Source organism: Aythya fuligula, chromosome 4, assembly GCF_009819795.1.
Source record: "Aythya fuligula isolate bAytFul2 chromosome 4, bAytFul2.pri, whole genome shotgun sequence".
NCBI lineage: Eukaryota > Metazoa > Chordata > Aves > Anseriformes > Anatidae > Aythya > Aythya fuligula.
Window position 1 is genome coordinate 17,859,296 of NC_045562.1, and position 22,308 is coordinate 17,881,603.

General features: G+C 35.4%; 1 protein-coding gene across 3 annotated transcripts in view; it reads left to right on the forward strand.

Annotated features, from left to right (window-relative positions):
- Positions 1–17,936, forward strand: part of SLC7A2 (solute carrier family 7 member 2) — a 48,514-nt gene extending 30,578 nt beyond the window's left edge. For 2 of the 3 annotated variants that reach the window (XM_032187175.1, XM_032187176.1), the window contains exons 2-12: positions 1,243–1,633; positions 2,854–3,009; positions 4,557–4,722; positions 5,272–5,408; positions 6,078–6,300; positions 8,865–9,004; positions 12,445–12,547; positions 13,732–13,937; positions 14,243–14,409; positions 15,430–15,538; positions 16,159–17,936. In XM_032187175.1, coding sequence (XP_032043066.1) covers positions 1,258–1,633; positions 2,854–3,009; positions 4,557–4,722; positions 5,272–5,408; positions 6,078–6,300; positions 8,865–9,004; positions 12,445–12,547; positions 13,732–13,937; positions 14,243–14,409; positions 15,430–15,538; positions 16,159–16,346 — 1,971 coding nt within the window. In that variant the 5' untranslated portion in view covers positions 1,243–1,257 and the 3' untranslated portion in view covers positions 16,347–17,936. Of the gene's footprint in view, positions 1–1,242; positions 1,634–2,853; positions 3,010–4,556; positions 4,723–5,271; positions 5,409–6,077; positions 6,301–8,864; positions 9,005–9,414; positions 9,552–12,444; positions 12,548–13,731; positions 13,938–14,242; positions 14,410–15,429; positions 15,539–16,158 lie in introns of all 3 variants that reach the window. The other variant, XM_032187177.1, reaches the window with a different exon arrangement.
- Positions 17,937–22,308: the final 4,372 nt, after the last annotated feature.

Consider the following 22,308-nt stretch of genomic DNA (forward strand, 5'->3'; position numbering starts at 1 on the left):
TCCATGAGCTTCCCTGGCACTGAGGTCAAACTGACAGGCCTGTAGTTTCCCGGGTCTGCCCTCCGGCCCTTCTTGTAGATGGGCGTCACATTTGCTAGCTGCCAGTCAACTGGGACCTCCCCCGATAGCCAGGACTGCTCAGATCTCTCTCTCTTTAATATCCAAGGGGATATTTTTCAGGTAATCTTGCATTCAGGATGGCAGTCCTCTTGCTTCCGAGTCTTTGTTCCAGGATCAAATACTGCCATAGTGAGACATCCCTCTTGAAAGTCATTGTAATGGATTGAACTTTTGTGGGTAGAAATGCCCTTTACTGATTCAGGAGACTGATATGTATGGGGAGGGATATACCAGCAGAGTATCTTTGTCTAAATGAAAATCACTTCCTATGAGGTATGATTTCCTATTTCCTTGTCATTTTCCCATATGACAAGCCAGATAAATGCTCCTCACCTACTGGCCTATAGGACCTAGCTGGTCACAAAATCTGACCTCATGGGCAAGAACTTATTGCACCCGACACTGCGACAAGCACTCAGGGTACTGAAGAAGCTGCGGTTGGCATGGGATGAGCAGTTATCCTACTGGTTCTTGTTAGAAGCTTACCAGGGAGAGTTTATACGTTTCTTTTAAAGATAATTATTTCTGGGAAACATTTTTTGTGTGGGAAGGAGTAGAAACACTGTTTTAATCTACTTTCAAGCAGTTTTTTACTGAAGTGAATTCTAAAGGCAAAAGCCATATCATTTGAATCCAAAAAGATATTGCACTGGCTCTGTCAGAATGCTGCATTTTAAAGCTTTTGGTGTTTATAGCCTTGATGTTGGAATTTTACATCTCAAAAATCCATATTTATTGGTGATGATCTTAAAAACCTTAATGATTCATGAAATGACAGATGTCTGTTTTGGTACCGTTTTATAAATGGTTAAGAAGAAGCCAACAACGGATAAATAGAAGCAATTCCTTTTTTTTTTTTTTTTTTTTTTTTTTTAACAGCAGTGTAGTAAACCTAAAGATGATGAGTATCTTTCCCTAGAGGAATAAGTGCTAAATATAACTGAATCCCTCATGTGTTTTGCGGGGAAAAAGAACATGATGGCCTTTTTAATGCCATAGAAAGGAGTAAATATATTAATAAGTAGGTGTGATTGAAGTTCTTCATGCAAATACCTTTCTTTGGCTGTTTTTCACTGTTTCTGGGGTACTTGTTATGCACTGCAATGATGTATGTTATTTCAGAGCTCTCCATCCACCATGTTGCCCTGTGGACCAGCTTTGACCTTTGTTCGGTGCCTGGTACGGAAGAAGAATGTTGGCGGTGAAAGCCCTGAGGACTCCAAGTTGTGCCGATGCTTGTCGACGGTGGACCTTATAGCACTGGGAGTAGGAAGTACCCTGGGTGCTGGTGTTTATGTCCTTGCTGGAGAAGTAGCCAAATCTGATTCCGGACCTAGCATTGTTGTTTCCTTCCTCATTGCTGCCCTGGCGTCTGTGATGGCAGGTCTTTGCTACGCCGAGTTTGGTGCTCGTGTTCCCAAGACTGGTTCTGCGTATTTGTATACTTACGTAACTGTTGGTGAGCTGTGGGCTTTTATCACCGGTTGGAATCTCATTTTATCTTATATTATAGGTAAGCCAAGAAACAAACACGGTACTTGAGGGTTTCTGAGAAAGCAGGCATAAGTTACGGATTTGGGTCTTTCTGTCTCTGTATTTAGCTACTGTTTCTTTTTATTCCTACAGGGATCAAATAACCGAGGTAATTTGATTAGGGTTTTTCTTCCTGTTCATTGCCATTATAAATAGACAAGATGCTTTGTAAACAGTCTGTCTTCAGCAGCAGGAACTAAGTAGCTAATACAAAAGTTTTGTTAGACAGTAGTGATGATGCACAGGAATAATTCCATTGCTGTATTTGGTCAGCAAGAATAATTTCAGTGAAACCAATATTTTTTTCTAAACATACACAAAAAGACATTTATAAGGACCCCATCACTATAGTATCTCCCTTCAAGAAAGTCATAATGCTTAGTTTCTAATTTGTCACTATAATCTCATGCTAATTAAATGATGTCCTATGTTGTGATCCCATAAAACATGAAGTTTACCGTATCTGGGTAATATCAATGCTTATGTGGCAGACATTCAATACCTACTTCAGTGCCTTGGCAAAGATTACAAATTTGGTTTATATATGTTTTCTTCCACAGGTACGTGTTCTGGTATATTGTGTATAAGCATGGCTATCTGTATATACATATATATATCTACGTACAGGAGTGCTGCCCTAATCATTACAAAATCAATATAACTGTTGTTTTAAAGTACATTCATGGTAGGAAACTGGTTAAAATCTGGTTGTATTTAGCTATGGCCCCACACATTGGTTACCAGAAGAGAGTATTGGTCTTAAATACTAACTAGCAATGTAAGTCTTGCTAGTGATTTTTTTGGGGGCTTTATTTCCAGGTGGGCAATCTTTCCTTCGTGTTCTTTGTTAAACCATTTTCTTACATTGTTTTGCATTGTTTAATGTACCATAATTCAGCTTTAGAAGTAAGTGTCTTCCAGAATGACAGCAAATATAAATGATACAGAAATAATTTTGCAATATTTGGGGAACAAATGAAGTACAAATTTGTATATTTTAGTTGTAGAATAATATGTTATCATTTAAATAGGTAGGAACTTTTGATATTGTTAAAATTTCAAAATTATCACTGTTTTAGCACAAGCTCTGTTTTTGTAAGTACAAGTAGCAGTATGCTTAGTTTTATTTCCTTGTCAATAGAAGTAACTATATTCCCTTGTATGCATGCAAAACACTAAATATGCATGTATTTTATGAAGGTACATCAAGTGTAGCAAGAGCCTGGAGTGGCACCTTTGATGAACTTCTTGGAAAGCAGATTGGTCATTTCTTCGGAACCTACTTCAAAATGAATTACTCCGGACTGGCAGAGTATCCTGACTTTTTTGCTGTATTTCTTATATTGCTTCTATCAGGTAAGAGACAGATATGTCTTCATTTATGATGGCTGTGATGTCAGTTTTTTAAAGGAAAAAAAAAAAAGTTAAACTGTAGTTAGTGTTTTATCAGAAATACCTTAATAATATTTGAACAATTTAGATGTACATTTGTGTGTTGACAAAATGACTCTGGGAGTTAAATTTATATGAACTCTTCTTGAATCTGAACCATGAAATAATCACTTTTTATTAAATCTGTGATATAGACTGATGTTAACGTGAAAATCTTCATTTCATGTCGTATTTTTAAATTACAAAAACTGACACCAAAACTATGGCTTTTGAGGCATCAGAAAGCTCCAAAATACTGAAACTTTTTTTTTTTATGTTTGCATTTAACAAGTAAGTATTCTTAAAGGAGTGAAGGAAGTGAAGAAAGCTGTATGCGTGTTTCAAAGTGTATAGCTTGTTTTCCACCAGGATTAGAAACAGCTCAGTATTCACTAGAGGTCTTACCCAAATTGAAAAAATGAAAAATATATGAGAACAAAATTATTTAAAAGGAAGCTTTCAATTAGATTTGGGATGTACCTGCACTGTGAGTCACATTTCAGTGTAGAGATTCCCAGGTTGGATCAACACCCATATCTTTAGAAACTGTGGCCAAAATACCATTGGGGAAGAAAAATTGAGCAGCTCATGATAACTTCTGTGTTATGATGAGATAGCAAATGTCTCATTAGTGGAGGCAGAAATTTTTTAGACATTATCTTGAGAGGCGTAAAATTGTCAGAGTTAATCTCTAGATAATGAGGGAAAGCATGTATGTGTTCTTAGTGGAAATGCTTACAATGCAAAGAAACCAGGGTGACTTTCCCACTCTATTTAATTTTTCTTGATCTGCTCTCTGCCTGCTGTTCCATTAAACTATTAGTATGCTTACAATTGTTACACAGTAGGACCCTGATGGAATAACTTTCAGATCATTTAAACACATTAGTCTACAACCTAAGGCACGCATATTTTATATCAATCTTTTTTTCTAGAACCTCTGTGAATCTGTACTTAGGAACAGGAGGCGTGCATTTCTTCTAAAGGTTTTGTTAATGAGCTATGAAATGGGATTCTTACTCTGTTGTGCTCTGAAAAACTTAGATCAATAACCTAATTTGTTCAATCTGATAATTTTTTGTTCTGTGCATAATAGATTCTATCAAACTGTTTTTAATAAGCATAGATTTTTGTAGCTATTTTTGTTCCATAGCATGAAATAGAGATACGAACTCAAACCTCAGAAAAGAAATAAGTAAAAATTGCTCAAAATATTTTTAAATATTTCAAGAGTACAATTAAAGAAAGTTATCATTTTATGGTTTCCAATACACTTCCCTATTGCCATGCTATCAGACAGTTTATTAAATTTGTGCTACCACTTTTTAAAGGTGTAAAATCTACTTCTGTTTTTTATTTTATTTTATTTTATTTTTTAAGTATTATTCATTGTACTGGTATGTATATTGTCTTGAAAATAACTTTTTTCTTACTGTAACTGTTCACATTTAAAAATTATTTTTATTTTATAGGTCTATTATCTTTTGGAGTAAAAGAATCTGCATGGGTGAATAAAATTTTCACTGCTATTAACATCTTGGTCCTACTCTTCGTTATGATTTCTGGTTTTGTGAAAGGAGATGCTGACAACTGGAAAATAAGTGAAGAATATCTCATAAACCTTACTGCAATAACAGAGTAATTACTTTTTAGAATCAATTTACTTGCTCATATTCCAAGCAATTTTCTGTTATGCTTCCTTTTGTGCTATTGCAGGTGTTAACAGACAGCTCTGTCGATGGGAGTGATAAGCGCTTTATGCCCTTAAAAATATTTTTATTTTCATGTTTATAGCTTCCTAAAAAGTTTTCTAAAGTCTTATTTTGACACTCTTGTCTGTGGCTATTTGAGAAGTTACTGGCTTCTTGTCTTTAAGCCATGTATTAGCTGCAGAATGTATGACAACAACAGATTTCTACATCAAGAGTATTTTAATACTCTTACCAACAAACGGTAAAGGGAGTAAAGTGACAGTTACATGATGCAGGTATTATTCCACTTACTGTTATTTTTGTCATACAATTTTTGACATGCAAATGTCTCCTTGTACAGTTTTGTAAAGCAGAACTCTGTCTTGATGAGAGCATTTTTACGTGTTTTTCCAAAGCTGCAGGGGAGGAGGATGTATTTGCTTGTCCTACCAATAATAAAAAAAATATTTTTCTGCTGTATTTTTGTTCTTCATAGGAATTTTTCACCCTATGAGAATGTGACCAGTATATATGGGAGTGGTGGCTTTATGCCGTATGGTTTCACAGGAACATTGGCTGGTGCTGCAACCTGTTTTTATGCTTTTGTAGGATTTGACTGCATTGCAACAACTGGTATAGTATTTATGTGTCTCTGTGTGTGTGTATATATATATATATGTATGTGTAATATACCTTTGGGGGTTCCAAAACAACATAATCTGCTTACTATCCTTCCTTTGCTTTGTCCTGAAATTTCTTCAGTCCATGAAGAATGAGTCTGAGTTCGTTCCTGAATGTGGCTATCATTCTGTGAGGAAGGAGGAGATTTTTCTTATTTCATTTCAACTCTAAATAAATTAATTTTTGCTTTTTAAGTCTGGGAAGTGCTTAGTATGTTTTGTTTTTTTTTTCGCCCAAATCATGTTAATCACCTGCTGATTGTCTGAGATAAGATCTCTCTCCTAAAGGCTGGCTCATATGAATAGTATGGATTGAGTACTTAGAACTTACAAATTATAGGAAAAGAACTAGAAATTATGGGGTTGACTACTGTGAATATAGAATGTATTTTATATCTAGCAATTATGCCTCTGTTTTTTAATGCTATTTCTGGCAACAAAATATTGAGTTACATACTATGTCAATGAGCTTAATTTGTGCAGATTTTTAAAAAATATATTACAAATATTGTTCTGAGTGTTTAGACTTACAAAAGTACTAATTTGTGTTCATTGCTATATTTTAAAGCTGAATGTAATAGTAAGAGTTTTTGGTATTTTTTTTTCTTTTTCTTTTTTTCAGGAGAAGAGGTCAAGAATCCTCAAAAAGCCATACCCATAGGAATTGTGGTGTCCTTGCTTGTCTGCTTCATGGCCTATTTTGGGGTTTCAGCTGCACTGACTCTTATGATGCCATACTATATACTAGACGAGAAAAGTCCTCTGCCAGTAGCATTTGCATATGTTGGATGGGGTCCTGCAAAATATGTTGTAGCAGTGGGATCCCTCTGTGCTTTGTCCACAAGGTAAAGACTTTGATATGCTAATTTTCTCTGGAAAAGCTGATGGGTAATATAAGACATTTAAATATACATTCATGTGTTCATTTTGAAGGCTCACTATGGACAAAGGATTGTCCATAAGTGTTATACACACGTTTTAGACTTAAGCAGGTCTTGATAACAGTATATGTGTTAATTTATGTTCCCTTTTTAAACTGTACTGTTATTGGACTCTACCTCCTTGACTTTTTACCCAAAAGTTCTTTATTACAATAAGTATTTTCAGACATATGACCTGCAAATTTTCTCTATTAACTGTTGAAATAAACCTCACACATCTTGTCCTTTCTTGCTGTCCAAAGATTCAGCAGCTTTATGGGCTCTGTGTATTTGCAGGCAAAATTTAATAGTCAGTTAACTAGTTCCCCTTCTCACCTTCATTGCCTGTCTGTTTTTCTCCAGTCTGTCTTCTGACATCATCCCTTCCCGTGATTTTCCTGTGGGTATTTGAGATGTAGATTATAGCTGAGAAAATAGGATAGTTTATTCCGCCTTGTGAAACTGTGGATGCAGCCTTAACTTACCATCTTATTTTGATTAAAAAGATCAGGGAAAGCATGAGATATATTAGTCTGTCTTCATATAAGTTACACTCCAGTTGTAACGTGGTATCTTTCGTAGCATAGAACATTGCTCAGTGCTTAAATTAGGGATAGTGGAATGCTGATGCCAGTCTTCTACCTGAGCTTCTTAGGTAAGGAGTCATTCAAGTGATCTTCAGTGATACAAATACTGGCTGGCTTTCCACAAAGGAAAAAGACACGCCTGCTTAAGCAGGAATATCAAAAGTACTCTGAGATAACCCTGGTGAGCATCAGCCTGTTGAAGATAACCACAGTGACTCTGGACAGTGATTTAAAGGAGAGGAATATTTTGACGTAGGAGGTGACAGAAAGAGGAAATCGTTCCAAAATGACATAAATTATAAAGCTGACCGAACAATATAATATTTATGCAGTTCATTCTGGGATTATAGCTATATTCTATCTAGCTGTCATATTTCATATTTAGTTGTCAACCCTTCAAACCCTAGTTTGAATGGTTTTATTGCAATTTTGCCCTTTATTGATAAATATCAATAAAAGTGATAAGGTGGGATATATAACAGTGGAAACTAGATTAAAGAAACCAATACTGGAAAACAAAATAACAGAGATGGTAAAACACTGTTTCAGAAATTTGTACTACTGTCCTCTTTCTAGTGTTTTTTGAAGTATTGTATTTCCTTGTATGGAAAGAGTAATCTTCCAGTGTTTTTGTTGACTGATGTTGATTTAGAACAAATCTAAGGAAATTGTATTTCATATCCATAAATTTAGAGGTATAATTAACAACAACAACAAAAAAAGTTGGGATAATTGTTTTTTGGTTCATATTGGTTACCTGTTATGTTGTGAACTTGATTCCTCTGGATAAAGACGTTCATTAGTATTTCCATTATTTATGTGACTTCACTTAAAGAGGGATAGGATAAATAAATTTTACAAAGCCAAAACAGCAAAAATTTAGCTGTTGATTTTGACAGTATCCTTACTCAAAGAATAAACTGTCATCCTAATTCAGGAAACATTCTTTTTTGGAAAGAGCATTCATACATCAGTTCATGTGCAATGAAACTTATTTTATGTGTGTCTAACCTAAATGTTTGTGTCTCACGAGCATTACCAGAGGTACTTAGCATCTGTGGTACATAAAAGAAGGGCCTTCTGTAAGTGGTATAATTGATTTCCTAAGTAACATGGGCAACCATTCAACTGGTTAAATATTAGTATGCTTGCTGCAGAGGTTATACTGGCTATGAATTTGCTTTTTGTCCTTTAAATGATTTTGGTTTTCATAATTACAATTATTTCACTCTGTGAGAAAGAAACCACCTAATTTAAGAAGGCTATCTAAACTGAGCCTTGAGTTAGCAACAGTTTAAAAGCTTTCTGTGTGCTGCTAACAATAAATCTAAAATAATTACCTTTACTTCTTCCAAAAAAGAAATTATCTCAATGAAGCTTGGCTTGAGGTGCTTCAATTGAAAGAAATAATGTGCCAAAGTTAACTGTATGATGCTTACTTTGAATTACTGTTAATCAGCAGCTTCACATAGAGCATAAAAGATGCTGCTAATGCTTATTGATTTGCTGCTGTTGACTGACAGACATTTTCCAGGAATACTAAAGCTTAATTATATAGTTAGTGTGACCTGGAACATGTTCCTTGTCCGCTAATGCCCAAGAGCTACAGTGATGGCAAGAGTTACTTTGCTAACTTGAATTCTCTCTGATGAAGCAATTCCATTACCTAAATGAAAAACAAAAAACAAACAAACCCCAAAAAATCAACTTTACAGGAAAAAAAAAAAAACTTCAATTTGTGTCTGATCTGTAGTATCTTGGGCTATGGGGCTTTCTGGTGTTGTCTTACAATCATAAATTTTGTTTCTGTACATGCCATTAATTAACATTGTTTATCTTTTCCATGATACAACCCTGCATGAACTGCATTTGCCATGTTGCATGTGTTTGCTTTTTATTCAGTCTTCTTGGATCCATTTTCCCAATGCCACGTGTAATCTATGCTATGGCGAAGGATGGGTTGCTTTTCAAATGTCTAGCTCAAATCAATTCCAAAACGAAGACCCCACTAGTTGCTACTCTATCGTCTGGTGCAGTAGCAGGTGAGACTAAGAGTTGATCCTTGTACAGAAAGGTGCACTGCTAAATGCGTTGCATATATGGAAAATGTGCAAAATATATGTGCAATTTAGATTTGCTTGTGACTGAAATGACCAAATATGACTGTCGCCAGGTAAAGTAGGCTACTAGTGAAACTTTTCTCTGCCACAGATTTTGTATTTGTTGGTTAATCTCAAGAGCTGTCATAGCCTAGGTTCAAAATAAACAACAAACCTTAAACAACACCACCGATCGACCAAACAAAAAACAAGAGCAGCAAAACAGAGCCTAAACCAAAACTAAACCTAAACCCATTCACTCTTCCAAGCTTTCTTTTTGTGTAGTTGGGTTTACCAGTAAAGCACTGTGCTTTTAATAACCTGTATTTGAACTATACATTTTTCTGTTCTAGTCTTCTCGGCTCTATGTTCCCTTTGCCCCGAATTCTGTTTGCCATGGCACGCGATGGTTTACTCTTTAGTTTTCTTGCCAAAGTGAGTAAGAGGCAGGCACCAGTTTCTGCCACCTTGACAGCAGGGGTCATCTCTGGTAAGCTCTCAAAGCCCGTGTTTCTTAAAACTGAGATTTAAGCACTCTATGCACGTGCATGGTACTTGATGTTTTTGAAAAAGGGCTGCTTGTTAACTTCCCTTGCATGTAAGGTGGGAATAAAATTACTGAGTAATCAAATGGTGTAAGAACTCCGAATCATACCAATCATGGTGGTGGTAACATCCTTAATGTCACAGAATTCAAAATGATTTTTTTTTCTTTTTTTAATATTGGTCTCTTGTACTGTGAATAAGCTTCTTACTTAATCTATGTCACTTAAGCTGATGCTCTCCATACAGGGTTTTCTTGTTCAATGAGCATATATATATGTGTGTGTATATGTGTCACATCTATGAGGTGGGAAAACAGCTGTCTAGCTTTTTTATTATGAGATGTGAGAAAAAAAATCCTACGTTTGCAATGGGATCAGCTTTCGTGTAAAACACATATGTAGATTTTTTCACTTTATTTTGGTACAAGCTTACCAAATTATGGTGGAGGGGTGTGTTTGTGTGTGTGTTGGGGTTTATGTGTGTGTATACACATATGTCTGCATGTACACACCCACATATATTTTAGCAAAACAGCATTTTAGGAGCAGCTGCCAACTGTTATATTTTGCAAAGAGAAATTTTTAACATATAGCTCTTTCACTTCTGTCCATGCTTCCTGCAGAGGCACACGTGGTTCTGCCCAAATTTCACTGTGTTATTTCAGGGGAATGTCTAATTATCCCAGACAACTGGAAGCTCCGGAAGTGTTTAACTCAAAGGCAAATAAATGTCCGAAAACTAACTCAAACATAAAAGACATGCCTTAAAACACTTAACAACCCTGGCTATAATTTTTATCAAATAAGAGATTCAAAACTGAGACTAAAACATGAGTTTTAATATTACTTATTATTGACTTTTTCCTTTATAATAATTTGCAAATGCAATTATATGGCATAGAATTAACATCTTTACCTGAAATTATGGTGATGAAGAGAAAGAAAACCATGTTACCCAGTGAGTAAACTGATGGAGGTAGCTATACAGCCCTGACTATAGCTTTGCGATAGCAGTCACTTGGACTGCTTTTAGACAGTTTGGGGAATTTGGTGTGTGAACAGTTTACCTGCAGACAGCTTTATCTATTGTTGGAGGAGTATTTTTTTCTTTTATTTTTAAAAGGATGCGTATTTGGTAATTTGTGGTCATAAACAGTTTTGTCAGAATAGTTACGGATGTGTACAACAATTCCTGTTATCTGACCTTCCTATTAAATCCTGACATGGATAGTTGCATAGCTTTAAGAACTGTGCTCCTTTACCCCGTTAGTTTGTTAAATGTTTGGCCTCCATTAAAATTATCAGGTCAAGACTACAGCTGAGTCAGTTGTCACATGCCATAATTGTGACTTACCTTTTCACATACTGTAATCATGATTGTGAAACTCTGCACACAGGGAAATGCTTAGTTGACAGTTCAAGGTTCCTTCATCGTAAATTTGTCTCCCATGGTTTCTTACAGCTTATTAAGAGGGGTGAAAAAACAATACTAGATCTTTTTTTCCTCTTACCCAGAAGCTTACGGTCTTTTTTCAATGATTCTACTGTGTAAGAGAAAGTTCTGGGCTACAAAGTAGTGTTTTGAAGCTAGGATTTGAAGTTAAACATAGCTAGTGTATGTTAGGTTATAATAGGTTCTGTTCTTTGCTTACCTACACTTTTCTGAGTGCGCAAGGCAGTGAGGTATTCAGAAATTTACCTCATGGATGAGCTAGTGATGTCTTATAATAAATGACATCCACCCTCATTAGAGAAGATGGAACAGTCTTCCTTCCTTCATTGAAAGAGGAGACTAGCAGCTGAAATAATATGTCTGTAACACAGCAGTCTTGCTTTCTGGAAATCACATCCTGCTGTCTCCTTCAGGATCAGAAAACAGGGGAATGTGTGTTGCTGTGTATTTTTTCATTTATATGCCCATCTACAAAGATATTAACAAACATAAGATAAATATTAATATATAAGTACTTCTGAACATAGAAATGTTTGTGTGCACATACACATACAGTGTATAAAGGCTACATGTGATGGTTTCTTTTGATGATGAGGTTATTGGTGATTCAAAAAATTAAATATTTTTGGATTATTTCTGTATCTCAATAATACAAATATTTTAAGATGTTTTTGACCACATGCATCTCAAATCAACTAATACTAGCCTTTCATTTGGTGACAATTAATTTCAATTAATTGTGCTAATTTCTTTATAAATAACTGCCATAATTATTCACAATATCATGGAAATTTTTGCCCCTGATTTCAGTGATCTTAAGAATATTAATTATTGTGATACTTTGCTGTCTGTCCAAAAGGCCACTTGAATTTAACTGGCTTTTAGTAAGATAATCGTTCAAAACCAAAACCACTTATTTTACTCTAGACAACTCCTTAAAGTGTCTCTTAAAGAGCACTTTCTGAGACCATCACTTTCAGCTGATATACTGGGTTGTATCATTGTTCCCCTGCTTTGCTGTGGGAGCTGGCCTCTCAACTTTGATGAGATTCTGTTGCAGCATCAGAACCTTATTCTATAAAATTGCATTTTAATGTGTCACCATTCAGCAAGGCATGTATGCAAGTACTTATGTCCACATATGTCCAATACAAATTGCTTGATTATGCAGCATGACTGTATGGCCCATCAGTGTGATATCCATATGAATGAGTTTCCCAACAGAAATTAGGTTCAGGAATGTTGGCTGTGACTTAAAAATATGCCACGATTGCACTTATATTGCTGTCGGTAAAATAATTTAAAGTTACACTGCTGACAGAGGTTAAAATCTTTACTCAGTGTATCAGCCTCATAAAAATTTTGCATTTTATTTTCTTTTTTAGCTGTAATGGCGTTTCTGTTTGACCTAAAGGCTTTAGTGGATATGATGTCTATTGGCACACTTCTTGCGTATTCACTTGTGGCAACCTGTGTCCTCATTCTTAGGTGAGTCAAAAATACCATTTCTATTTTTACTGTGTTTTCGTTTGTGTTCACTACCTAAACAGAGGTGACATTTATAATACACGTTTTTTGCTGGATAGCTACGTGTTTGAGAGCTATTTGTTTGTATATAAATGACTACTAAGAAGTTGAGATCCATCAGAGAAAACAGATTTATTGTCATATCAGTATAGTAGCTACTCAAATCAAAGCTTAATGTGAAATCCAGACACCTTTCATTTTCCAGGAGATGCATTGATCCCAGCATCAGTCCCAAAGGCACCAATGAATATTTCGAATAAAATTTATGCTGTGCATCAAGCCTATCACATTGTGGGGGCTATACATGACAGATCAGGTAGTTGACAGGATGACCAAGTTAAAATAATTACTTTGTATTGCCCTAGTCAGAATTCAGTAGAGATAAGTATTTCAAGTTGTGGTAGCCCTAGGGGAGAGTATAAATACTCACTCTCAATGAGTGAGACTATAAATAATTGTCAGTTAAACTCTCTTATCTGTTCTCTTTGTAAAACAATTTAATAATATTGATATACTTATAGCTGCAGGCAATCTCTTTATTTAGTTTGTTATTTTTAAATTAATAAGTCAGTGTTTGTTACTTACCATATGAGGCTAAATTGATAACTTTGAGAACTATACAGCTTAAATTCAGCTCAGATTCAATGTTGTAATAGTTTAGTCTTTAGAGAAAACTATTTCATTCCATACAGACTTATTTAAAGAATGTATTTTTAAAAATGCACTTACATTCTAACAAAGGAGATGTAAAATTTGAGTTTATGCCGGTTAGTAGGCCCCATACTGGAAGCAAGGCAGAACGAACTTGCCACTGTGGAAAGAAGCTTCTTTCCCCTTTTCCTGCTATTGACCACCAGATCCCTCTTTTTGTATAATAATGGTCATTTATTTGACCCATTGGTGCATTCATATAGCTTAAAAAAACTGCCAACAAACAAAATCAGGAAAAAAAGTGAATTACTATTATTTCTTTATATGTATTAGTGACTAATAATATGCTGTTGCAGTACAGTTATAAATTGGGAAATTCTGAATCTCTATTGCAAAGCATTTAGTACTTAGATGCATTCCTAGAGGCACATTCCTTCAATTCCCAAAGTATACTTAGTACTTTATTATCCTGTTTGTTGTTTGTTTTCGCACAGGTACCAACCCAGTTTAACCTATGAGCAACCCAAATATTCTCCAGAAAAAGCAGCTTTGGCTGCATCAGAAAGGGAATCTGCAGTAAGTGAATCACAGATAAATATGATACAAGAGAATCACTTCAGTCTTCAGACCCTGATTAATCCATCCAGTTTACCTACAGAACAGACTGCAACTACTGTTAACTTTTTAGTGGGTCTGTTAGGTAAGTTTTCAGCTGTTCAGGCTCATAATACGTTATTGTAAATAGCAGAATTCTATCACAGACAAAATCAAAAATCCAGTAATAACATAACTACTTTCAGTCATCATTGATGCATCATTCTGGAGAATGCTTTTTTTGTTTCTTGATTGATTTAATCTGTAATCTAGCGTGTTTTCCATTACTTAATCATTTTCATAACATTTCATACTGAAGTTCTGCTGTCTTTCTTCTTAAAAGTCACTTCCTCTTCAACACAGAGATTTAGTGATCTCTCTCCTATTTCCATCATTTTGTTTTTCACACAGCTTTCTTGGTTTGTGGCTTGAGTGTTCTCACTACATATGGGACTCATTTCATTGCTAACTTGGAGCCCTGGAGTATTGGCCTTCTTGCTGCGTTGGTGGTGTCCTTCATACTTACCCTTCTCCTCATCCAAAGGCAGCCTCAGAACCAGCAGAAAGTGGCCTTTATGGTGAATAACATAATAGCTCTAATGAGAGGTTTGGGTGTATTCTAAGAACTGGGAGAGGGGCAGAGGGAGACAGAGATGGTCTTTTTCAGGCAGTCTTTCATTACTGCACTGCTACTACTGTGTGTGTTTGTTTGTTTATGGTGAATGTAAGGGTAGTGGATGCTCACAGCTGAATCATCAGCATGTGTAGGTCCAGTCCAGATCTTCTCAGATCGAGAGAAAGTGTTTTGCTGCCCTCAGATTGAATGTGTGACGTGTAGGAGCATGGCTGCACAAAATGGGTGTAACTATTGGGTTGCTGTTAAAAGTAGTGGGTCTGACAACACAGATCTTCTAGCTATTCTTTCAGACACATCCCCAAAATGTTGAGACCCAAGAAATTCTGATCCCCAATTTAAACACTTAGATGCTGTGAAAGGATTCAGAAAATGATCAGTGTACAGACAGCTTGTCTGTGTTGTGTGCAGCAATTTGGACCACAGCACAGTTCATACCTCCCAGAGTATAAACCTTTCATTATGACCTTTCACTTATTTTCCAAGAGCTACAAACTATAGAATAGTTTGTAATGGACTATTTAATGGAAATAATGAAAGACAGTGATGAAAGTGAAGGAATCTGATAGAACAGCCGGGTTGTGGTGGTGTGTTCTTTTAATATATATAACGCTATCTCTTCTTTATATATATATATATAAAGATAGAAATAATACTTTTCAGCTGTACATCAAGGAATTCATTGGTATATGTTCAGCACAAACTGGAAAATTTTTCCTCACAGCCTTAGAGAGCATATTTTAAATATAACTTGCTTTAAAAGTCTAAGATATATAGAAACTGGTGGTTAAACACAGCAAAAAAATAAAATTTCACTATACTTCATTAAGAAAATTTTCCTATTTTTTAGTGAGAAAATGTGTCACCTCTAGTTCATGTTGCATAACTGAAGTATGGCATTAATAGTGCAAGCATGCAAGAAATAGTATTTAATTTTACAAATATTTTAAATATTTCCCTTTAGGTTCCACTATTACCATTTTTACCATCATTCAGTATCCTGGTAAATATTTACCTGATGGTACAATTAAGCAGAGACACTTGGATCAGATTCAGCTTCTGGATGGCACTTGGTAGGTACTTGTGCACATTTCAATCACCTCCTTTGTTAGGACTGATGAATCCTGTCTCAGATAATTTGATCCTCTTCCATTAAATATTGGAACAAAAGTCTGTGTTTAATAAAAGTTAGCTGATATTTCTAGTAATAAAAACAAATCATGCCCTAGAAGGGGTATGTATACACAGCCAAAACTGTAAGTGTGGTTTTGAGGTAATAGGAAGAATCAAAGATACAGGACTAACTCCAGTAAGCCACTAAACTTTTATTTCTAATAAGCATAGCTAAAATTGAGCAGAGACCTGTTTGTAACAGTTTTCTTCCTGCTACATCAGTCATTCTCATTCAAGATATGGAAAATTGCATTGACTTTATTTAGTCATAAATCAGAGATGGTAGTTTCCATGGCCTATTAGAGCAATCAGTTAAAGCAAAAATGATGTACTGGAATTTTACACCTGCACTTTCCGTACTAAGAAAGAAGACCTGAATCATGAACTGTAATTCTGATACCTGAAGAGGAAACTGGCTTTGAAAATCATGCTCAGCCAGAGGGTAATAAATAACTACTTTTTAATGCACTACTTACATGAAAGCCCTATTAACTTTTATTTTTATTTTTTTATTTTGAAGGCTTCTTCATTTATTTTGCTTATGGCATTAGGCACAGTATTGAAGGTCATCGCAGTGATGGAGATGAAGATTCTTGCTCAGAAAATAGTGGGTTGCAAGAAAAGAACCCTGTGGAAGAAGTGGATGAACCTGAAAATACAAATGAAAGTGATCAGTTTCTTGCACATGAGAGGACAAGTGAATGTTAATCTATGCAAATATACAAGTCTTTTAAACCTTTAATTGACATTTTACTTGCAAACTGAAATTTCAAAAGCTTTCTACCAACATTGTGCTTCTTGAAAGTGTTTACTACAAGGCCTGGCTGATACTTTGGACAAGCTGCTAAACCATCTTCATCATTTCAGAACTGACAGCATGGAGATTAATATTAAAAAAAAAAAAAAAAAAAAAGTACCCTTTGGCAAACAAAAATATGGATGGATTGTTTGAGCATCCCTTATGAACATCCATGATCACTGGCAATCACAGAATATGAAGGACTTTAGAACTGCCTGCGAGAAGTTCTGAATATTTTACACTGCATTGTGAAGTGCCTTTTATACGTCCTTCTTATCTCTGTTACATGTTCTGGTCACAATCGAATAGTATCTCAAATAACAAAGCAGCTAACTCACTGACTACTGAAATACCAAGTGCTGTCTTTTCTCTGCAGAAGTAACTCTCATGGGAAGTTAATTGAAGATAAGCCTGGAAAATATTTGGAAAACAAATGGTAAATGTACAGATCTGGTATTTGGCAAAAAAATAGAGGATCACATTTATATAAGAATAGTAGAGAAATAATTGCTTAGCCTTACTAATTAGTAGGCATGGTGAACTCAAACAGAGAAAATTCTTTAAAGGCTTTTGGTCCTTCTAAATGCTATTCAAGATTTCTACTTCTAGGTTACATGAGTTCTTTTCACTTCAGAGATACTGTGTATATAAAATACTTCCAAGAGGAGTTATGTTGTTTTCTGCAAAACCATCTGGGAAATAATCTTTTGGTCACAATATTGACATTTGTGTATAATTTAGCAAGTATTCTACTGTTGTTTTCAGAAGGGATGAGATTTTATCCCTGTCTATGTAATTGCATACTTTCATTCAGCACTACTCATTTATTCCCCCCTTGTCCTTTATTGTGTGACAGAGTTGATACTTCTGAGATTCGTTGTTACACATTGCTTCTCTGCAGAAAAATTTATGTACAAAATCCTTGACTTCTTTCAGATCCAAGGGGAGGTGAAAAAACTGAGGCCTGGGCTTTGGAAAGAATCCTCTTCAAAGCAATATTTCAGTTCTTAACTAAGCCATAAACATATGTTAGCACATCAGGTTTTTGTGAGCCAAGCCTATATCCACAAATCCATTTGTGTGGGTAGGATGTCCAAATGCAGATTTGTGGAAAGAACTGAACTGTTGCAGCAGTGCTGGGTTAAACTAAAGCTAGTGAAAACGAACTGTGTTCTTTCAGCATAAAAAGTCATACTACCTATCAAAGGCACCCAAACATTTTAATGCTTTTTTTCAGCAGATAGTAGGATTACATGATGTGGAGTTATTTTACTAGAAGGCATTTATAGAAATAACTTCCTTAAAGTAAGAAAGAATTATGTTGAACTTTGTCATGGAGTATTGCAATCTGAAGCATAATATTGCCAGTAATAATCATTGGTATTAATCCCTGTTGTTATGTATAAAATCCTATATCCTGTGAGAGTGATGTTGGTTGACACTGAAAAGCACCTTACTTTTTATAATAGCTGGAATTTTACCAAAAAAAAAAAAAAAAAGGGAAAAAAAAAAAAAAAAAAAGAAACTAGTTAAGCTGCTTCTATCTGTCTCCCTCCCTCCTGTCTTCTTCACAGCAATAGATTTGGGCTTTTTAATCTAAAAATGAGTTCTGTTGTAAGAGAGTAACGTGCCTAAATGTAGGAGGACAGAAAGAGCTTCTTGATAGAGAACCCTGAAATGTGCTGATAGCCCTTATTGGAATCCCATAGGTTTGTAGATTTCAGCTTGATGCCTTTCTGAATCCCAGTTTGAACTGGGAGGAGAGCATTTTGCAGCACTGGTAGCATGGAAGGGAGATGTTGCTGTTGCACTACTGGCCTCTGCTGGCTACTGAGCACTAGGAGTAGCAATCTGAAAAGACCTTCACCTCTGCTTGTCTTCTGGGGCATATTCCTGGATTTAGAGTAATCTAGGGAAGAAAACAAACAAACAAACAAACAAACAAAAAAACACCTGAAAACATTTGCTAGAATACCAAAGGAGAGCACTTGCAGGTGCCTGTGTTTCTCTTTGGAGGTATGGGGTAAGAAGCATACAACAGGAAAAACACCTGCCTCTTAACTGAGGATCTAGCATGGGCATCCTGTAACTGCTGTTGTCCTAAGGACTGTTCTGCAGATCAGTGGTCCTTAAAAATGGATGGGACACAGAAGATAAGACACTCTAGGGTAGGTGGCAATGCAGTCCAATTTTTTAATGCATCATAATCCATCCAGAATTGATCCTAAGTTATAGCCACTTCTTTCCATATTTCATCATTGTTTTACAAGATTAAAGAAACACTAAAATGCCATATTAGCTAATAGAAGCAGATGATAGTCTAAGTAAATGTTTGATTGATAGGAATGGATAGTAATTGTTAGCAATAGTAATCAAGAAACTATTGATAAGTTTTGGTACCTATTCAGTGAATGAAAGAGCTTTTTATGTCAGTTGGATCTTCTATTTTAATTGTACTTCTCAAGGGAGGCCCATTTTTATGAAAAAAATGACAAAAGAACTGTATGTTCTTGAATAAAACATTAGAAATTTAAGGCTTTCTAGGCTCTAATGAAAGGAATATAATAAGGTAATCCTTATAGATGTCAAAACAGAAGCTTTATTTAAAAGTACCACAAATATTTGAAGTAGACAATGATGATTTTCCTGATTTGTAACTATTCCATCAAGAGCACGGTTTCTACAGCAGTTATTCTTCAGAGGACATCCTCACCTCTTTAATTCTCAGCTGCAGAAACACCATGCCATTGGAGCAAGTCAGCATTGCTCAGTCAAAGCTTCTGCACGATGCCTTTACAAGCCTAGAGTGAAGTGCAGCTTGTTTAGACTTCCTTGCGTGTCTCGGTGTGGGGGAAGCAGAGACATTTTCCTATGGATGCTGATGCCACAGAGCAGGCGAAGCAGGCTCCCAAGGTGCAAACCGCTGCTGTTCTGTGATGTGCAAGGAAGACCCCATTCCCTCCCAGAGCCATCATATAGAATGTATGAGTGTGCACGCCTGTCTGTATGTTTGCGTCTGTCTGACATTAGCCCATAGTAATTCTGATGTACTGATTACAATAATTTCTATACTGCACTGGAATTTTCTTTTGAAGGGAGACTGTCCACGTAATAACCTTATGACTAAAGCAAGCGCTAGCCAAGACTTCTGGAGGTAGGTTAGAGAAATGTATTTTCAACTTATGTGTATTTTGTATATAGACAGTTTCCCCTTTCATTTGTAGGAGTATTTCTCCCTCCTTGTTATAGAAATTAACTCTATGAAAATGAAAGAATGTGACTGTACAGTTGTTGCTGAGGGGGATTGGGAGCAGCTGCAGCACAGGAACTAAGTTAACTAATGAGATAACAGTTAACTAATTAGATAGAAAAGCAAATTAGGGGAAAGTAATTGGGTGTTCTCAGTTGCTTCAACTGTGCAAAGCTTATTTATGTGTGTGTATAGTTAATGTTGTTATTGCTTAGTGGCTAAGTAAGAACACTACAGGCCAGAAATAAGGTATTTATGCTAATTTTGATATGCATTTGTATATGCAATCTTGAAATTCCAGATGCTGTTCTGGGACTTTGCAGGAGCAGGCCTGTGAGGGACAGCCATGCTAGCTTGTTCTTACACAGGAGATACGCGTGAAACAAATCCTGATTTTGTTCTCATGTTTGCTGCGTGTGTCTGTATTTGCCAAGACAGCAGCTGAAAGCACATGTCCAGTGGAATTACATTGTTATTTTTTACATAGTTGTTGATACTGTAAGTTGTTCTGTGCAAATAATAATGGTATGTATTAATATATATCTATTTTTGGAGGTAGCCTATTGTTTTTTTCTTTCTTTGTGGAAAAAAAAATCTCCTCCAAAAACTGTATTTACATTGGTACATTCTCAATGTGCCTTTAGATATAGGAATTATTTTTATCTAGTTGGATTTAGGAAAGTAAGTTAAATCATATTTAAGGGAGAACAAGTAAATCTCTTTGTTCTCCCTCAGGGAAGCGTAAAGAGTTATAAAGCATTTCTGTATAATTCATGTTAACTGAAGTGATCTTTGTGTGGTATTCCAAATTCTAGTCCTAATGCTGCAACAGGAAATTTTATGAGGTATCTTAGATTTCATTGTCTGTTACCCTGGATAAAACTATTCTGTTAATAAAAAAGCACGCTTTTTCCTGCACAACAAATGCAAGGCAGATTCCTGGAACCTGTCATATTGCGGTCACCATGTGTTAAGGGCATTTATATTGCCTGCTCTAGAGAATTATCAGAAATAAAGAGAAATAGTAGTGATACTGGGTAACTTTTATATGTATACTTAGGAATTTAACTATGCCATGCAGAAACTTCAAATGATACAATGAATTTAGAAGCAAAACATGGTAAAGCTTAAATGCATATTCTATATTTTATTAGATGATGAATGTAAAAGTCTAGCCACCTTTTCCCTAAAGTTTATGTGTTGATATATATTTTTGTCAGAAATAAAACACATACTGTTTTCATGGAGGTTTTAATGAAGTGCAGGATCAGACACGCTGCAAGCATCCTGAGATACTGACAGCTAAACAACCCGGGTGAAAGCTGTGATAGTGTGGGAAATGTGCATGGGACTGTGCAATTTCAGTCATGTCTGTTGCCTTTGACGTTGAGGTGCATTTTGTACAGTAGGAATTCAATTCACAGGATGTCAGTCATGTGTTACTTGATAACATAAGAAAGAAAGTAAAAGCACCTTTTATTCTAAGGCCCTAATTCTTCCCAGACCTGCCAGGAAGATTGTACAAATTGCAGTATGCTCATTGAAAGCACTGGGGTTACTCAGTGTTAAGTAAATACATATCTTACAGAAACAGCAGGTGGTCTTTCATGTAGTGTAGGATCTTTGTATTTGGTTTTAATATTCTGTACCTTTAATATTTCTTCCTGGTACATACTTTGAGGACCTCTTCATTTTTTATAGTTGGACCTTCTGAAAGCCTTTACCATGTCCTGATCTGTTTTCCATTTGATTTTACAAATCAAACCCTTTAACATTAGCTAAGTTGAAGGATAGACATGCATTAGGAAGATCTATGTGTATATATAATTGTTTATTTTTGTTGTCACTTGGCCAAATTCTGTTGTCTTTGTATGTTTTCACTGAGCCTTGCGTGAGGCAAACTCCACCTTCACTAACAGAAGTTTAGTTGCAGTCAGGACAAAGGATAACATGATTCAAATGTTTAAGAGGGCTTTTTTTCTTTTGTATTAACAGAAAGCAAAGCGTGAAATATGTTACATATCTTTAAGAACAGTTATGTGTGTATTATTTTAAAAAACAGTAATGTTTATATCCATTTTAACTTTTCTTGTTCATATGTACATTGTAGTGATAATTTCTGTATTATGTGCTGCTGAGCATTTAAAGTATAGATAGAATGATTATGATGCAACGTAAACTACAAATTTATATTTCTTTGAAGTGCTCTAGCCAAAATGAAAAGTCTTGAATTTTTATGAATGTAAAAATGCATATATTTAAGAATATGGTGCTTGTTTTTTTTTTTTCCACTTTTTCAACAGCATTAGAATCAGCAATATTTCTCGTTACATTAGTTCTAAATTCTAATGGAAATTATGTTGCTCTTCATTTACTGTAAAATGTGCTTCATGGGATAACAATTGTGCATTTGTCCTGTATTTTTTAAATAAAGCTGAATATCACTTGTACATACGTCATACAACACCTCTAACTTCAATCACCACTGTAGTTGTAGTAAATACTAAAGTAATACAGTGACTTAATAATCACTAGTGTGTCATCATGTCATGACATTATACTAACCATAACTCACTTGTAATAAATAGCGTGATAGTTCCTATAGTTTTTGTAGAGGAGAA